General features: G+C 54.5%; 1 protein-coding gene across 6 annotated transcripts in view; it reads right to left on the reverse strand.

The window, feature by feature from the left end:
* GRK5 (G protein-coupled receptor kinase 5) overlaps positions 1 to 17291 on the reverse strand; it is a 220290-nt gene that overhangs the window by 16717 nt on the left and 186282 nt on the right. For all 6 annotated transcript variants that reach the window (XM_082424767.1, XM_082424768.1, XM_082424765.1 and 3 more), the window contains 6 exons: positions 12719 to 12819; positions 10900 to 10992; positions 5643 to 5706; positions 4602 to 4742; positions 2844 to 3034; positions 57 to 94 (listed from right to left, as the gene is read on the reverse strand). In XM_082424767.1, the coding sequence (XP_082280893.1) occupies positions 57 to 94; positions 2844 to 3034; positions 4602 to 4742; positions 5643 to 5706; positions 10900 to 10992; positions 12719 to 12819 (628 nt within the window). The remainder of the gene's footprint in view (positions 1 to 56; positions 95 to 2843; positions 3035 to 4601; positions 4743 to 5642; positions 5707 to 10899; positions 10993 to 12718; positions 12820 to 17291) is intronic.

Raw genomic sequence — 17291 nt, forward strand, 5'->3', positions numbered from 1 at the left:
ACGCTCACCTCAGCTGCAGAGCAGGAGAGGGATCCCCGGGCCGATGCCTGACTTACCGTAATCGTCTAACAGGATATTTTCAGGTTTCAAGTCTCTGAAAGGGAAAGATCACCAGCATGTGAGTGTGGCTGTTCTGGGAGGCAAGGGCACACCAGCATCTGGGTGGAACCCCTTGGGCCAACCCGGCCTGAGTGTTTCCTTCCTGACTCTGGGCTTGGGAGGTCTGGTCTCTCTCTGGGTCAAGACAATCTTGTGCTAACTTCTCTCCCTCCAGTAATTTAAAACAAATGCTGCTTTTTGCCATAGGTGCCTTCCTGACCCTGGAGAGTGACTGAAAAGGAAGTTAGGCAAAGGCTAGTCCTGGCACCTGTCCACACACTGATGGCCCCAGGGCTAGGAATACTTCTGGCTGGAGTGGTGACCGACTCCTCCAGGGCTGAGAAGACCCTGAGGTCTCAGGATGCCTTGAAGGCAAAGCAGGGTCTGGGGATGAAAGAAGAGAAGTTATTGAGGACAAAGAACCAGCCGCAGAATTGGGGCAGAGAATTGTAAGGGAGAGAACGGTAACCTCCAGGACAAAGACCCCCTTTGGGAGGGGGCCCCCAGGAGCCCGGCACATCTCCCAACTCCAGCTGAGCCACAGCCTGGGAGAAAGCCCAGCCAGAAGGCACGGCTGTACATGCAGCCACCTCCTTCTGTCCCTGACGTCTCTCTTCTCTTTGATGAAATGATCATGCTCATGAGAAAGGGAACCTCTCCACTCCCACTGGGGGGGAGGCAGCAGAAGTGTCTGGTTTTATTTTATTAGTTAATGTATTAATTAATTAATTTTTGGCTGAGTTGGGTCTTCGCTGCTGCTCGCAGGCTTTCTCTAGTTGTGGTGAGCGGGGGCCGCTCTTCGTTGCGGTGCGTGGGCTACTCATTGCAGTGGCTTCTCTTGTTGTGGAGCATGGGCTCTAGGTGCACAGGCTTCAGTAGTTGTGGCACGTGGGCTCAGTAGTTGCGGCTCGCGGGCTCTAGAGCGCAGGCTCAGTAGTTGTGGCGCACGGGCTTAGTTGCTCTGCGGCATGTGGGATCTTCCCGGACCAGGGCTCGAACCCGTGTCCCCTGCATTGGCAGGCGGATTCTTAACCACTGCGCCACCAGGGAAGCCCTGGTTTTATTAATAAAAGGTTTTCTCCACGAGTTAAAGAATAACAGGATAGTGTGTGCAACTCAGTTAAGCCATCGGGCAGATGATACATGGCTTCTAGATTGAGGATTCGGTTCTCACCAACTGGCTTTGTTCATCAAACGGAGGGCAGCTCTCTTCATGAGGAGCAGTTCCTGTGCCCAAATCCAGTGGTGTAGCCTCACAAAGTGATAACTGGTGTTTGCATGTAGTTACTTATTACAACATACTTTTGTTGCTGTTGTTAACTTGCATGCTTTTGGTGTGTTAACCATTCCAAATAGGGGCAGGAGTCATCACTGCAATTAATCAGTCACCACCGACCACCGGGTTGGAAAGACAGCTGGCTAGTGGGCACAAACCCACACCCCCAGAGAGGCTCTGGCAAGTGGTCAGGGCCGGGGAGGCACCATGGCTCTCTTCCTCCATAGAAGAAGGGCTAGAATTTGGAGGGATGCCTTTTTTCTTTTTTTAAGAGAAAAGCAATCAAGTGGAGGATTCTTTTTTCAACCCTCAGGGAAAATTTTTGGACTCTCTTCTCACTTGAATGAAAACAAAACAAAAGCATAAATTGGGAGATGGTGTGGGGGGAAGGGCATGTCATCAAGACCATTCCTCTTGCTTTCAAAACCTTCTCAGGCTCCCAAGATAATCTCTGACAAAAGCCCCATGGCAAAGGTCTTCAAACTGGGGTGTGTGTCCCCAGCGGCTGGGGGGGGGGTCCCCCACGTGCTGGTGGCTTCGGTTGACAGAAGAAGAGCAGGTTCCTCCCCACTCCTAAATGTGACTATGGTGACTGGCTCCAGAGTCCCAATTAGAGGTGGGATCTAGTAATCATAATTATACGGTCAACTCAACGGAAGAAATTATTTTAACACTTAGAGCCTTATGGTCAAAGGAAATTTTAAAAAAATCTTATATACATCCACATATTTCAGAGTGGAATGCTAATCGATAACTTTTATGCAAAAAAATATTACATTATAGTAACTATTCTATCGGGGTGGAGGGGAGTAGAGAAGAAAATGATAGAAAACTCCTCACCATTAAGGAGTTTTCATGCATTTTTTTAGCTGCATGATGGTGGAAATCAATTTGCTACAGCAATTAGATTCCACTGGATACCTTTAGAAATGTGATGTCACTTTAGTTCTATTTCAAAATATCAATCTTAGCCACTCTTTTAACATATGATGGACAATTTCAGAGGTCTACTTAAAATGTATGAGGGCACACAGATTTTCACAATTCTGTGAGGAGGCCTGTGAGAAGAGTCTGAAGGCCACTGCTCACAGAATCTGGACACCTGGTCTTAAAACGCTGGACGGTGCGGCAGGGAACGGGGTCCATTCTGATGCCTGCTGCGGTGGTGATCCTACTAAAGTCTTCCTGGGGTTTGCTCCGGATCAGGCCAGCAGGCTCCACTGAGCTTCGCAGGCGCTGGCTGGGAAGGGAACAGTGGCCCGACCTCATCACCTCTGAGGGAACACTTGGCCTCCCTCCCTTCCTCGGTTCCTGGGTGGGAGCCTGTCTGACTCAAGGGCAGTGCCTGGGCCTCGACTCCCAGGGTGGGGATGAGCGTCCAGTCCAGGGCATGGAAGGGTCAGCCTCACCTGCTCAGACTCAGACGGGGGGACCGGGGTTGGGGGGCGCTGGGAGGGCAGCCGCTCACCTGTAGACGATGTCCTCACGGTGGAGGTCTTCCAGGCCGCACAGGATCTCTGCCGCATAGAACAGGGCACGTTCCTCCTCGAAGCCGGGGTTCCCCATGTTGTAGATGTGGAACTTCAGGTCCCCGCCGTTCATGATGGTCAGGACCAAGCACAGCGCATCCTTGGTCTCGTAGGCGTAGGCCAGGTTGACCTGGGAGCACAAGACAGCCCTGTGGTGGGGTTCCGGGGACCCCCTGACCACGTCCGCTCCTCCTCCCGTGCCCTGAAGCTGGGCGGGAGGGCTACGGTGCGGGAGCTGCAGCAGCTTCACGCTACCCCCTGCGCCCTGACAGCCTCCTGGTGCCCCTGCCGCTGCCCTTCTATCAGATTCGGTGGCTCTAGGTGAGGAGGCAAAGCCAGAAGGGGCAGGCCAGCACCTCAGGGGTCCCGACAGGACGGTGTCTGCGTTTTTATGTCACAAAAGCATGTGTGTACATCAGGTGGTTAAAACTTCTGCCCCCTTTGGGTATCACCTTGTAAAGCCCAGCCCACTCTGGGGAATGACAGCGGCACCACGTGGATGGCGTGGCCCGCCCTCACGCACAGCTGGTGGGAGTGAAACTGGGGGACGTGCACACACCCTCTGACACAGCAATTCCTCCACCAGGAATCCATCCCACGCACACCCTCACAGAAATATGCCAAAGGGATGCTGAAGGATGGACACGGTGGCCTTATTTGTTGTGGAGGCTCCAAAACCAGAAACAACTTCTATCGTTGTTGTGAATGGCTGCACAGGTCGTGGCCTAGCTCTTCCCTGTGCATCTGGGGAATGGCGCACAGCTTTAGAAAAGAGGTGCAGCTGTTGGTCTGGTTGTAGAAAAAGCTCTACAATTTAAGGGGAAAACATTGCTGCCTAAGATTTGTAGTAAGATCCCGTTGGCTAAAAGTAATAAAATCTGTACATGAATCAAACACATCTGGAATGGTTACTCAAAGAGGGAGGCTTTTATGTTTACTTTGCGTCCATCTGTGCTGTTTGACTTTTTACTGGAGCACATATTATTTTTTATAATAACAAGTGGCAGTGACACTGAGAGCTGGCCAAATACCCACGTCCTCCTCCACATTTCCCAGCCTCCCCTGCGGTTGGCTGGTCCCTGGCCATGACTGGTTCTGGCCGAGGACTGTGGGTGGAAGTGAGGGGTGTCACTGCAGCCGAGGCAGTGCAGAGCCCCCAGCATTCACTCTCCACACTCCCGGGGAGGGAGGCGTGCGTGGCTGCAAGATGAAGGAAGGTGGCCTGATCTGATGGGATTTTGGGTGAGAAACAGGACAGCCTTTGCCATTTTCAGCTACTTCAAGTTGGGGTTGATTTGTTACCGCAGCAAAGTCTAGCCTGGATGGAGTAACACACGAATATAAACCAGATGGGCCTCTCTAGGATCCTGACACTTCGGTCTCCTGTGATGAAACCAGCCTACAGGGGTCTGCGGAAACAAAACTCCTTGGCTGGGCCCCGCATGGGCCTCTTTTGTCCATGGAGGCGTCCAGAGAAGCCTGGTCTCACGCCCAGAGGGGAGCCAGGCTAGCTCGCTGACCAATGTCAGCCCCAACTGACCCCCAGGTGCCTCGTGATGGAGGGAGTGTCGGGCTCCTTTCTGAAGCCCACTCCCCTCACTGCATCCCATGCCCTGGGGGATGAGGACCTGTCACACTTAAGGGACAGAAGTCCCAGTCACCAGGAGGGGGCCTGTCCCTAGGGCCCTGACACTCACCACAAACTGACTGTTGACCTTCTCTAGGATCTGCTTCTCATTCAGTGCCATGGACTCCCCTTTCCTCTTTTTGATCCTCTTCTTCTCCAAGCGCTTGCAGGCATACATTTTACCCGTGGCCCGAACCTGGCAGGCACAGACCTGAGGGGCAAGAAAGAAGCCAAGGGCACACGGCACGTGGAACAAGGCCAGTGTGAAGCTCCCTCAAGGCCAGGATGCTGTGTCTCCGGGGCTTGGATGATGCCTGGCCGTGGACCCACTGCTCCCAGGGCCCTGCCCTTGAGATCTGGCTTTGGTGGCACCTTAGGCAAATCCTAGCCCTTGGAGGTGCAGAATCGGCCATTTACACCAATGTTTAGATGGCGGGCCGAGGCCGGTTCCTCTCTCAGGGGCAGCTAGAGTTCCCCTGTCCCAAGCTTCCAGCCAGATGCAGCCATTGATAACTGGGGACTTTCAAGCACCAGCTGCTGGTAGGAGAGGCTTGTTTCGGGGGGAGTGATGGGAGACCCCTGCGAACCCTGACTGTATAATTCAGAGGAATGGAAACCAGGGCATTTGGGTCTGGTCTTAGTTCTGCCCCTGTTCAGCTGTGTGACCTTGCCTGGGTCACCTAACCATTGTGAACTTCAGCTTTCCTCATCTCTAAAATGGGACTAACAAGGCTTGGGAAGATCAGATTAAGTACAACAGCGCACACCAACAGCATGGTGTGGCCAGGATGCTTAAGCCGCTCACGGCCTCGCTTCTCCCTCCAAACACAGTCAAGAGTGCCCGCTTCTCCTCTCCACACTTGACTCCTGCCCGAGCCTGGCTCCAAGAGCACCTCCAGCTCACCTGCCCTGCCACAGACACCCTCCTTCCCCACCTCAGACACAGCAGACCTTCCCAAGGCCCCGGCCTCACCCTCCTTCTCCATCGGGGGCGCATGACCAAGCCATTCGCTCGGAAGCCATGCTTAGAACACTTCAGGCCAAGCCAGAAGGGACAGAAAAGTTGACAAGAGTCCAGAAACTTTTCATGAATACGTGGATGTTCACTTACCTCCCCAAAGCCCCCTTTTCCTAGTACTCGGTACTGCCTGAAAGTGTTTTTGGTTACCGGTTGCCTGGAAAAAAGCAAAAATCCAGCATGGGACTTGTAGTATTAAGATGCAGAATCCAGAAGAAATAGACAAGGGCAGCATTGAAAAGAGCCAGTGCCAGGCGCAAACCACCAGACCGGGCCCCGGGGACCCCCTGGAACCATCGCTGCAGATGGGACCCTCAAGGACTTGCTCTGGGGCTGGGTGCTCAAATCCCAGGCTGCCGCCCTCAGGCCTGCACTGGGAGGGAAGAACAGGAGGCCCAAAAAATGTGAGCGGAGGCTGTTTCACCACACTTTCCCTGTGGTTCCCCTCTCTCTCCCAAATGCAAATCATGCGGCTAAAGGAGGAAGCTGTGTCCTCAGTGCAGGGAGAGGGGAGGGGGCCAGGAGCCACAGAGGCTTGGTGTCCCACGGAGGCCACAAAGGAAACCGCAGCCCTCCCTCCCACACCTGCCAGCAGGCCGGCAGGCCGACAGGCGGCTGCACCTCCCGTCCCGGGGCGCCCGAGCTATTCCTTCCTGCAGACTCGCCCCAGGAAGACCTGGCCTCCTGGGGGCAGAGACTGCTGGTCCCCAGGTCCAGTCTGGTTACTCTCTCACGGCGGTTCCCAGGCTTCCCGCCACCGAGGGCGCTGTGTTATATGTAACCCCCCTGAGCCCCAGAACACGAGAAGATCCTGTCTGCCAAAAGCCGTATTTATGACTAATCTTTTTGTGTCTCCCGACTCCCCATTTTAATTAGCCAAAGCCATTTAAAAAAAAATTATTTATTTTTGGCTGCGTTGGGTCTTCATTGCTGCGCACAGGCTTTCTCTAGTTGCAGCGAGAGGGGGGCTACTCTTCATTGCAGTACGCGGGCTTCTCTTGTTGCAGAGCACAGGCTCTAGGCGCGTGGGCTTCAGTAGTTGTGGCACGCGGGCTCAGTAGTTGTGGCTCGTGGGCTCAGTATTTGTGGCTCGCGGGCTCTAGATGGCAGGCTCAGTAGTTGTGGCATATGGGCTTAGTTGCTCCGCAGCATGTGGGATCTTTCCCGACCAGGGCTCGAACCCGTGTCCCCTGCATTGGCAGGTGGATTCTCAACCACTGCACCACCAGGGAAGTCCCACCAAAGCCATTTATAATGTCTAATGAGACAAGCCTCTGATCAGGAGCCAAGGATGGGGCTTGTGGAGTAAATAAATAAATGGCCATTTAGTTGCAGCAAAGGATTCCACCTTGCAGACAGCGTGTGCTTTTTCATCGCTGGCCTGTTTGGCTAAGGAAAATCAGGTTTTCCCCCCTCTTCTTTTCGGCTTTAGTGAGGTATAATTGACAAAGAGTGTACAACTTGATGTTTTGATATATGTATACGTTGTGAAATGATTACCTAATCAAGCTAATTAACATTCTGTCACCTCACAAAATTAACATTCCCCACCCATCCCTTTTTTCCGTCCTTTCTTCCTTCCTTCCAAGAACACTTAAGATCTACCCACTTAGCAAATTTTAAGTAAGTAATACAGTACCGTTAACTACTGTCCCCATGTTGTACAGGAGATCCCCAGAACTTATTCACCTTGCATAACTGAAACCTTGTGCCCTGGACCAACATCTCCCATTTCTCCAAGCCCTCCCCATCCCTGACAGCCACCACTCTACTCTCTACTTCTATGAGTCTGCATATGTTAGATCCCACATGTAAGTGAGGTCACGCAGTACTCGTTTTTTGTGTCTGGCTTATTTCACTTTAGCACAACGACCTCCAGGTCCATCCATGTTGTCATAAATGGCAGGACTTCCTTCTTCTTTTTTAGGCTGAGTAATGGTCCATTTATAAACATTAAATATTTTACTCCTACATTCATTGCAGAATTATTCACAATAGCCAAGACATGGAAACAACCTAAATGTCCATCAGTTGATTCATGGATAAGAACAAGCAGCTTTTACGATGTTAAAATTGGCTCTTGGCTCTCTAGGACTATTTTTGAGCATCCCCCAACCCCACCCCAAGAGTCTTAACCAGGGCGGGGATTGGTGTGAGACTGCATTGGGCCCAAGAACTGGTTTCGCTCGAGAAAGAGCAGTGAGCCTCTGGTCGCCCAGCAGCTGTTGAATGAATCTTCCGTGGAAACTCTTCTCGCTGCTGGGTCCTGAAGAGGATTTGGGTTTCACCGGAAATCACAGCTTCGGCACCACGCTGTTCTCTTAGGACAGCCCTGAAACCTCCGGAGCGCTCCCTGGCACGCCTGTCTCGAATTCATGTGCTGTGACTCACTCTCTCTTCTCCGGTGTTTCTTTAGGAAGCGGGGCCCAGGCTGCCCCTGGGCAGGACTCCCCCCTTGCTCTGCATCTTACACATGAGTGGCCGGCCTAGAGCAAACCTGCCATGCGCCTGCATCCGCCATGTGGCCCTGGGAAGCGTTTCTTCCAGCTGCCCTTGAAACCACATGAAGGCGTCCAGGCCTAACAGTTTACGATACATGGAGAACAAACAGTCGGTCGACATTACCGCAGAGCTCCTCTGCTGGGGGAAATGAGTGTAATACAATTTCCGAGGAATTTCTTGGTTAACCTTGGGAGGGAAAAAAAATCCCTTTAATATTTCAACAGTACAGCACCAACAGGCCATGATCTTTTTAGCAAGAAAAAAAAGGGAGGGCGGGGAAGGCGGGGTGCTGTCAGTCATTTAGGGCATTTGTAGGCCAGGGTTCTGCCCTGCTGGCTTCAATAGCTTAACGCCCTCAAAAGGGCATAACTCCTTTGAAGTCAGCACGCAGATTTTAAAAGTCCATTTCTCCATCTCATGTGTTTGGTACTGACAAGTAAAGTGAAAGCCAGTGGCCACAGCTAAAGACTTCCATTGGAACAGGAGTGCTGGGTGGACTAAGAGTGAAGGACTTGAGTGAGGGACCTGGGCTTCAGGTTCCACCCTTGCCAGGCCATGGCTGTGTGACCCAGGGCCAACCCATCAACCTCTCTGAGCCTTGCATCTTCAGTAAAATTGTATATGCATCTGAAGGCTTTTTGTAAGCTGCTGAGTGTCAGATGTCATTATTAGAACTCTTGGGATAAAGGACACAGCCCCTTCTGGGGGTCTCTATGGTAACAATCCCCATTGCTCGAAGAGGCTTATACATAGACTCATGTAATCCTCACACCAGCCTCAGGAGGTGAGACTATTACCGTCCTCATTCTGCAGATGAGAACGCTTAGGCTTTGAGAGGTGAAATGAGATGCCCAAGGTCACGGCTGGTAAGTAGTTGGGTTGGAAGTGGAGTCCAGGAAGCCTGCTGCAGAGCCCACTTTCGGTGTCCTGACTCTGCCACCCCAGGAAGGTGGGGTTGTGTTACACAGCCCAGGGCTCCAGAGTGGCAGGTGGGGCAAGATGAATACCTCCCCACCAGACTGTCCTCCGCAAGGGTCAGCTGCTCCCTCCAATATCAGAAGGGGGAGGTGACGGCCATGGTGATGCCAATGTGCTCAGTGACGACTCATCCCAACAATTACGTTCAGCAGTTCACTTCCCAAGGCCCAAAGGCTGGCTTTGTTGATGTATGCTGTGCTATCTCACCTCACCCTCACCCCATGCCCATAAGGCAGGCAGTGTTATTATCCCCATGTTACAGGTGAGGAAACCAAGATGTGGAGAGCATCCCTCCCCCAGCCCCTAGGGAGGAGGCAGAGCTGGGACTCAGACCCAGGCTGTGGGCTCCCGGTGGCCCACGCTTGGCTTTTCCATCTCCTGGAGGCATGACGTGCATGGGCAAGGCGGCCAGTGGCAGGCAGTGCACCAACAGAGAAGACCGTCCACTGCTCGCTCTGTCACTCCCATGGGTCAGGGTGGAGAGAGACGTCCCCCAGAGGCTACAGGGCAGGGTGTTTCCTCAGGGCTTCCTGAAGTGGGCAGGGAGTGCCGTGAATTCAGCTTTTCGGGGGTTCATGTCTCGCAGGTGTGTGTCCTAAGCGTCTCGGGGACTTGGCCAGCACAGATGCCGATATACATGCAGGAGCAGGAGGGCTCCTTGCTTTCTGACCACGGCCCAGATGCCCAGATGGCAGTGAGTGCCAGGACCCCGGGGCACAGGAACCCTGGGTGGTGGGAGGGGAAACTCCCACCCTCACCTACCAGCTAACCCAGCATGATTTAATGTAAGCATTGCCCTATCCTGCAAATCCTGGGACACTGTGGTGGGCAGAGCACCGCTCTGGGGGTCCTGGGCCAGGGTCCCCTCCTTGGCTGCACTAATCCCTGCTGGGTGACCCAGCAAGCCACATCCTCCCTGCCTCTCCTTCCTTGTCAGTCACACGGAGGTCACCTCTGCCCAGCCAAGTCATCACCGTGTGTGTGAGAGCACTTTGCAGAGAATAAGGCAGCAAATGAAACACATGAAAAGATGCTCGGTCTCACCCGTGATTAGAGATGAAAAGATAAACAAGAAGGAAACCCGGCTCTCACGCACCAAGAAGAGCGTTGCTGAATCCGAGGACAAGCGGGCGCCCGGGCCCTGGCAGGACCGGGAATCGGGCAGCAGTTTGGGAGGGCAATCTAGCAGCCCCTCACCGTGCAAAACCTTGCCCCTGGAATTCCTCTGCTAGGAATTTCTTTCTTTCTTTCTTTTTTTTTTCTTTTGTGGCCACGCTGAGTGGCTTGTGGGATCTTAGTACCCCGACCAGGGCTTGAACCCAGACCCCGGCAGTGAAAGCACCGAGTCCTAACCACTGGACCGCCAGGGAATTCCCATCTGCTAGGAATTTCTACGGATGTATTTGCAAAAATACATAAAGATGTATGTACAAAGTTATTCACTACTTCGGGAAAGCTGCACACAAAATTGAGGGAAACCTCCATGTCCATCAATAGGGGGCTGGGTTACATAAGGGATGTGCATATCTTTCTATGAATACGGCAGCTCTTTATTTGCTGGCAGAGAAAGAATTCCCGAAGACGGTGAACCCAAAAAGTAAGAACAAGAGGCTGAGTGTATGCGTGTGTGTGCATGAGTGTGTGTGTGTGTAATGTTAATAAGCATAGAGCATTTCTAGAATACACAAGAACTTAATTAACAGGCGGAGAATGCTGAATTTTATCTGAACCATGGGCCCATGGGAGGTAAGTGACTTCTATATGACTTAGGTGAAAAACCAATACTCACCGCACGCCCGCACACACACACACACACACACACACATTGGCACACACTCGTGTGTGTGGGCTGTGCCCAGGGAGCACTCACCTTTCCAACCACTTCCACTGGAGAAACCGATCAAAATACATGCCATCCAGGTACTCGTGGAAGGGTTCTCCCCTCAGGTAGTCGTGGACAGACCTAGCTCAGAGGGAACAAACAGATGAACGTTTTACAACCCTGACCTTGGAGCAGGTGGGCAGAGCCATATCCAGCAGATTATAGCCTCATCCACTTCCAGACTTTGGAAATGCAAATACACAGGGGCCTCCAACAGATGCAGCAGGAGTGGAGAGAGGCTCCACCATTCTACAAAGGTTGTTTGAGATTGACTGACTGACCCTGCAAACATTTAGGAAGTAGTTGCCTTTGGGGTTTGCTCTAGTTCTGGGATACAGCAGGGAGCATGATGGGGGACACACACGGCAAATAGCAAACAAATAAACGACCCCAGGGGCATGTTATTGTGAATTGGGGTAAGCGAGGTCCCGGGGGGTGTCAGGGAGATCTGTCTGAAGAAGGGACGGGCTGAGATGAGAATGGAGGAATATTTAACTATGCGCAGTAGAGGGATTGGGTGTCTTGGGAAGGGGAAGAGGGGTGCAGGCCCTAGATTTGGTCGGGACCAGTGAAGGCCCTGGGAGGTTTTCAACCCTGCAGCAGAATTTACTGGTCACCTGCTGTGGGCCAGGCTCTAGGCCAGGCCCTGGAGGGCTCTGACCTTGGCTGCAGGCAGGGCTGGGCTTCTTCCCTTTAAAAAGCAGCCACACTGACCAATCGAGCCCAGACGCTTGGGACCCGGAGAAGGGAGGGGACACGCAGAGTGGGGGCTCGTTGGAGGCTGTATCCTGCCAAACCCGAGAACAGGGGCTGGCGTCGGGGGCCAGGACGGCCACTCCCTCAAGGTCGGGGGCAGCCCAGGGACCTCACCCGCTGTCAGAGCCGACCCTCGGCCGTCTCCAGGAGGGCAGCAACCACAGGCTTGTTTCTGCTCACGGTGGGCTCTCTCCAGCACCTACCACAGGGCTGGGCCCCAAGCTGGCGCCCCTGAATGTCCCAGCTCTTCCCACGGCGAGCGCATGGGGCACTGGCAATAAGCCGTGGAAGCAGGACTGCGTTCTCGCTCACAAGGCCTCCCCCACGCAGCATCGTGCCAGGCACACAGCAGGCGCTCAACTAATGTCTGGGGTGCAGAGTCTGAACACGGGCGCAGTCACGCCAGCTGTGATCTTGGCACATACGTATGTTCGTGCGGCTGCACGTCAGCTTACAGGGAGGGTGCGTGTGTGGGCGCAGGAACGGGTGTGAGCCTAGCTGCTCAAGCCTTCATGGCACGTGTGTGCGCGATGATGGCGCTTAATTGGTGCACGGCTCGCCCCACACCCACCGACTTGTCTCACATCCCATTATGGTTGCCGTACAGCCTGCAACGAGGTGACGGGGTGTGGCTGAGAGGGCAGCCTGCAGCCCAGCTCCCGCAGCAGCGCTGGTGGGTGGCAGTGATGGGGGCAGGAGTGGGCGGGGGGGACCTGGGAAGGATTTCCAAACCACCCAGACTGGGTCAGATCCGTGCACATTCCTCTGTCTCCACAGCCTGGAGAGCTACTTGCTTTCAACACCATCTGAAGCAGATGTTCTCTTTGGACTTGGCACCCTGGTATCTTTTCCCTTCACGAGAAGCATACAAGCGCTGGGTGGCTTGGCTGGGCCTTCAGGCACTGAAGACCTGCCCCGGGTGCCCAGCACTCAGGTGGAGGCTAGAGGCAGCCCCTTGCCGGGTGAATGTGTGGCAGCCCGAGGGGAGGTGGAGGGGCTTGACGCCCCGGGCCGGGAAGGAGGGAGGGAGGCCGGCGGCCGGAGCACTTACTGCACACAGGCAGAAAAGAGTTCTTTGCAGGGTTTCTGAAGGAGCTTCTCCTCCGTCTGGGAGACCAGGTCCCGGCCAACTTGGGCGATGAAAATTGGGGACTGCAGGGAGGAAGAGGAGAGGAGGCATCAGTGAGGGAGGGGGCAGGGCGCCGGGCGGCCTCGGGGGCCCCTCCTACCCGCACCTGGTCCTGGGCCCCTGCACCGTGGTAGGTGGTCTGGCGAGGCGGCTGGGCTGGAAGGTGGTGACCCAGCCGGGACTCAGGGTCAGATTTCGGGCTCTGCCACGGACACCGCGTGTGACCTCGTAAGGCTACGTGGCTCCTCTGAGCCCCGCTCTGCAGAACATGGGTCACGACATCCCCGCGTCCTGGACTGCGGTCAGAACCGAGTGGGAGGTGTGAGCCTCACAGCGTAGGGAGCCCCTCGGAGCTGCCCCGGTCCCTTAGCCACTGGGGTGGGGGGCTGCGTCCCCAGAGGGCAGACGTGAGACGGACCCCTGCCCGGCCTCGAGGCCGTGTGTGAAAGGGTCTGGACTAGGCAAAGGGGCAGGTGGAAGGACGGACGGCTCAGCGGCGAGGGGAGGGTTGTGACACGGGCACGGCCTTGGCGTTGGCAGGTCTGCGTGCCACTCCCACATCTGCCGCTGTAGCTCTGGGACCCTGGTCCTGGTACAGCCTGGCTGGCATCAGGAGGATGGTCAGTAATAATTGTTTCTCCAGGAATGAATCAATGAAGCCTTTGGGTCAAGCATTTGGCCCGGACCCTGGCAGGTAGCAGGAAGCGTGCAATACATGTCAGCACTGTCATTTCGTTCTCCTTCCAGTTAAGATGCCTGGCCTGAATATTTCAAGTTTGAAGGGACGGTTCCAAGAGGTTCTGGTCCTACCCAGGAGCAGCAGCCCCCCTGGGAAGGTGTGGAGACAGCCAGAGGCAGCCCGGCCACCCCTTCCCCTGCCCCCGTCATTCACCCTCGGCCGGCTCTTTACTCACCAGGTGGGTCTTTAATAAACTACAGGGATAACAGAGAAAGCTGCCAGGAGTGGGCTCCAAAGGACAGGCTGTAGACACATCTTTCTCCCCCAAAGATGCTGAAATCTGAAAGGCTTGCTTTCTCTTCCCAGCTATCGAACTGTAACTTGGGGGCTGATTAAACCCACTGGGTGGTGTCTGTGGGGGGGTTTGATCCTGGGGCTGGAGGGGGTGCCTGCAGCAGCCTGGCATGGCCCTGGTGAATGAAATCTCCCCAGTGTTCTGAATGCCCACATTCCTGAGTTCCTTCCTTCGTTCTTTCTCCCCTAGCCTGGCCCTCTCCTCTCTGGTCCTTTCTGTAGGCTTTGCCCTAGCCCCTGCGCGGGGGAGGCCTCAGGTGTGTGTGTTGGGGGCAGCTGCTGTGCCAGTACATGCCGCCTGCACACCCAAGCGCAGGCAAAGCCCGTTACACGACCCCGCAGACTCAGAGTGCATCTCCCCAGGGCTGCTGTCGCCAATCCTGGGTGGCGGCACCTTCGCCCCACGTTCCAGCCCACTTTGCCCTGGACCATCCCCCCCTCCCCACAGTAAAAACTCAATGAACGAGACAACAGAAGAGCAACAAGTAGAGCGCTGGCTTCTGGAGCAACTGCTGCTCGTTTTGCAGAAAAGATGCTCACTGTTGGGGAAGAAGTCCCGAGCTCTGGTCTGACCTCTGCCCTTGGCCATTTCATGCCTCCATCTCCTCCTCTGTAACAGGAGGGAACAGCTCCAGAGATGCCCTACAGGCTCTTCAAGATCTGATAGTTGGGGGTTGGTCATTTTTGCTTCTGAGACTTGGGGAACTTGCTTCGAATCCTGGCAGCTGTCTCTTGGGGATCAATGATTCCAGGCTATTTCAAAGCAATCAAATATCAGGACAAGCCACCGAGGCCATGGGTGAACTGGCTTCAGGAAGAGAGCTGACGGCTGGGGCAGTTTTGGTTTGAAGGGCCCCGTGCCTGGCACAGAATTGGTGCCCGGCGTATATTTGTTAGTGAGCAAGATGAAACACAGTGTGCCAGGGTGTGGCCTTAACCCTGCCGTGAGTCAGCAAAGAGCAGAGACGCTGGGTGGGCGTGCCACGGGGAGAAACAGAACTATTTCTGGGACCTCAGAAAGGCACCCGAGTTGCCACCTGTATGCACTCAGACGCACACTTTGTCATGGAGTTCAGCCAGGGAGGACCCACCCTCACGCGCAGTGGCCCGGCCTGGTGTTGGGCACATGCACAGGGAGGGGTGTTAAAAGGTGAAGCCAGGGTGGTCCTTGACCTCAAAGCACTTTTTCTCCAGTAAGACATAAATAAGGTCATATCCACACAGAAAAGTTCCTTTGCCTCTCTTGGCTACAGGTGAAGTATAAAATGAGCTGGATGGAACTCAATGGCTCTCAAACATTTTTATCAGCAAATTTCTTTTCTCCTCCACCAAATGAAATGTTTCTATAGGCCCAATACTTAAAACCAATGTAAGTAGTATAATGGGTAGCAACGGTTTCCTTCTATTGAGACCAACACATTCTTTCATTCAATCTTCCTTCTGGCTCTGTGAGGTGGATACTATTATGATGTTCATTTCACAGATGAGGAAACTGAGGTTCAGCAAGGTTAAGACATTTGCCCAAGGTCACCCAGCCAACAAGCGGCAGAGAGGGGATTTACACCAGGTTGGGTGGGTCTAGAGTAAGTCTGGTTGGAGGTGGTGGGGTGTCTGGGCCACCTGTGCTCCCGTCACCCACCCCCATCTCCCAGGAGGCCCCTGACGTGTGACCCTAGCCGTGGGCTGACCTGGCACCAAGACCCTCCAGCAGAGGCAGCTAGAACTTATATAGGAGATTTTGCAGCTCAGGGCAGTGAGCCACTGGGCTCAGAGAGAGGGGGGGATCATTGCGGGGCGGCAGGGGTCATCTGGGAAAGCTGCCCAGAGGATGGGGTCAGAGGCAAAGCAGAACGTGGCCTCAGACCACCCACCCCTTCTGGGCCCTCCCATCAGTCAGCCACACTCCTAAGCAGATGGGAGGGGCTTCCAGGGTCTGGGGGTGGCCCAGCTGTGCATGAAGTCACAGCACTCTCATTCCTTGGGGCTGGCTGGCAGGAGGGCTCTGGGGAAGCTGCCCACACTCAAAGCCCTGAGGGGAGTCAACAGCGGGTAATAACGCGTTTGGTTTAATGACCACGGGTTTAAACTCAGTCTTTGGCTCGACATGAAGAGACTAAGTGATTCCAACCAAACCTTCTCTCAAGTGACTCCGGGGAGTGACACCTTTGCCAATAAGAAGGGAATAAGAAGCTGTTGTCTGGTTTAAGTTGGGAACTGAAACCCAAACCTGCCAGGAGGGTGGGCGGAGCCGCTGCTCAAATGGACATTTGCTATTTGCATCAGTGGAATCTGAGGGTATTGGTCCGTCCCCTCCAGTTCAGAGAAGTCGATGGCAAAGGCAGACCCCCAGAGAAGGCTCTCCCCAGTCCACAGGTAAGGTCTGATGCGTCACGTAAGAAAAAGGGCCCTCAGACACTGAGAAGGCTCTGGGGTCCCGGTAACCACAGTCCATCCTCTGTGGCTTGAAGGCAGAAGAATTCCACAGTTTCAGATCTCTTTCCAGGAAGCTAATCCCTTCTGGTCCCAGGAGGCCTGTGAGGCCGGCTGGGGAAGGGAGAGGGGTGTATCCTACAGGCCAGGTGGGCTCTGGCCAGGAATGTCACCCTCGCTGCACTGAAGCCTCAGAAATGCCAGGAGAGCTACGGTGGGCAGCGCTGTGGCTCCTTCTAGCAGGGACTGTCCCTCTGGGAGGAAGCTGAGGGTCAGGCTGGGGAGGAAGGATTGGGGGTCATTCTCCTCCATGTCAAAGATGTTCCCCTAATTTCTAACCAAACAGAAAGGACCTCAAGGCCCTCAGGTATTTGCAGGACTGAAAGCAGCCCAGAGAAGGGGTGTTGGTGGAGGTCGCTGGTAAAATTCCCCCTGGGGCCTGGGAACCCCTCAGGCCAGCCGTGGTTTGAAGCGACACTTAATTTCTTTGGTCACCAGGTGGTCTCTTCAAGTAGCTCCAGCCTGCAGGCCCAGACTTTAACACAAGAGTGTGAATTTAGGCACCAAGTTTCCTTTGAAATGTGTGCTGGTGTTGCTTCGTGGAGGACTGGGGACAGGGTTTCTCTGCTGGAGGCCCCACCGGGAACACTTGGCCTCCTGATGGTCTAGGGCAGCTGAAGCCAATGGCTGGTCAACCTCGATGTGACCAGCCTGCCTGGCCCCACCAAGAAGTCCACTCTGCTGGCAGTCAGGACGAGCCCCAACTGCCCTTAAGGAGGGTTCTACGGCCAACTCCAGGAGAGCTTAAAACAGCAAGACATGCCTCTGGGACACGGCTATGTACGCCCTGGGCCGCTAACCACAGAGCTCTCTCCCCTCCAGCCTGATGGGACGGGACTTGGTTCCCTGAGGAACTGTAGGCTCAGGGCCACCTGTCCTGCCCCTGAAATCACACATGGAGCAAGGGAATAAACCTCCCCCTCCTCTTTGGCTAAGACTCCTCCCCATTTCTTCTCCCTCGAGGCTGGCAGT

The sequence above is a fragment of the Balaenoptera physalus genome (genome assembly GCF_965194825.1).
Source record: "Balaenoptera physalus genome assembly, chromosome: 14".
Classification (NCBI taxonomy): domain Eukaryota; kingdom Metazoa; phylum Chordata; class Mammalia; order Artiodactyla; family Balaenopteridae; genus Balaenoptera; species Balaenoptera physalus.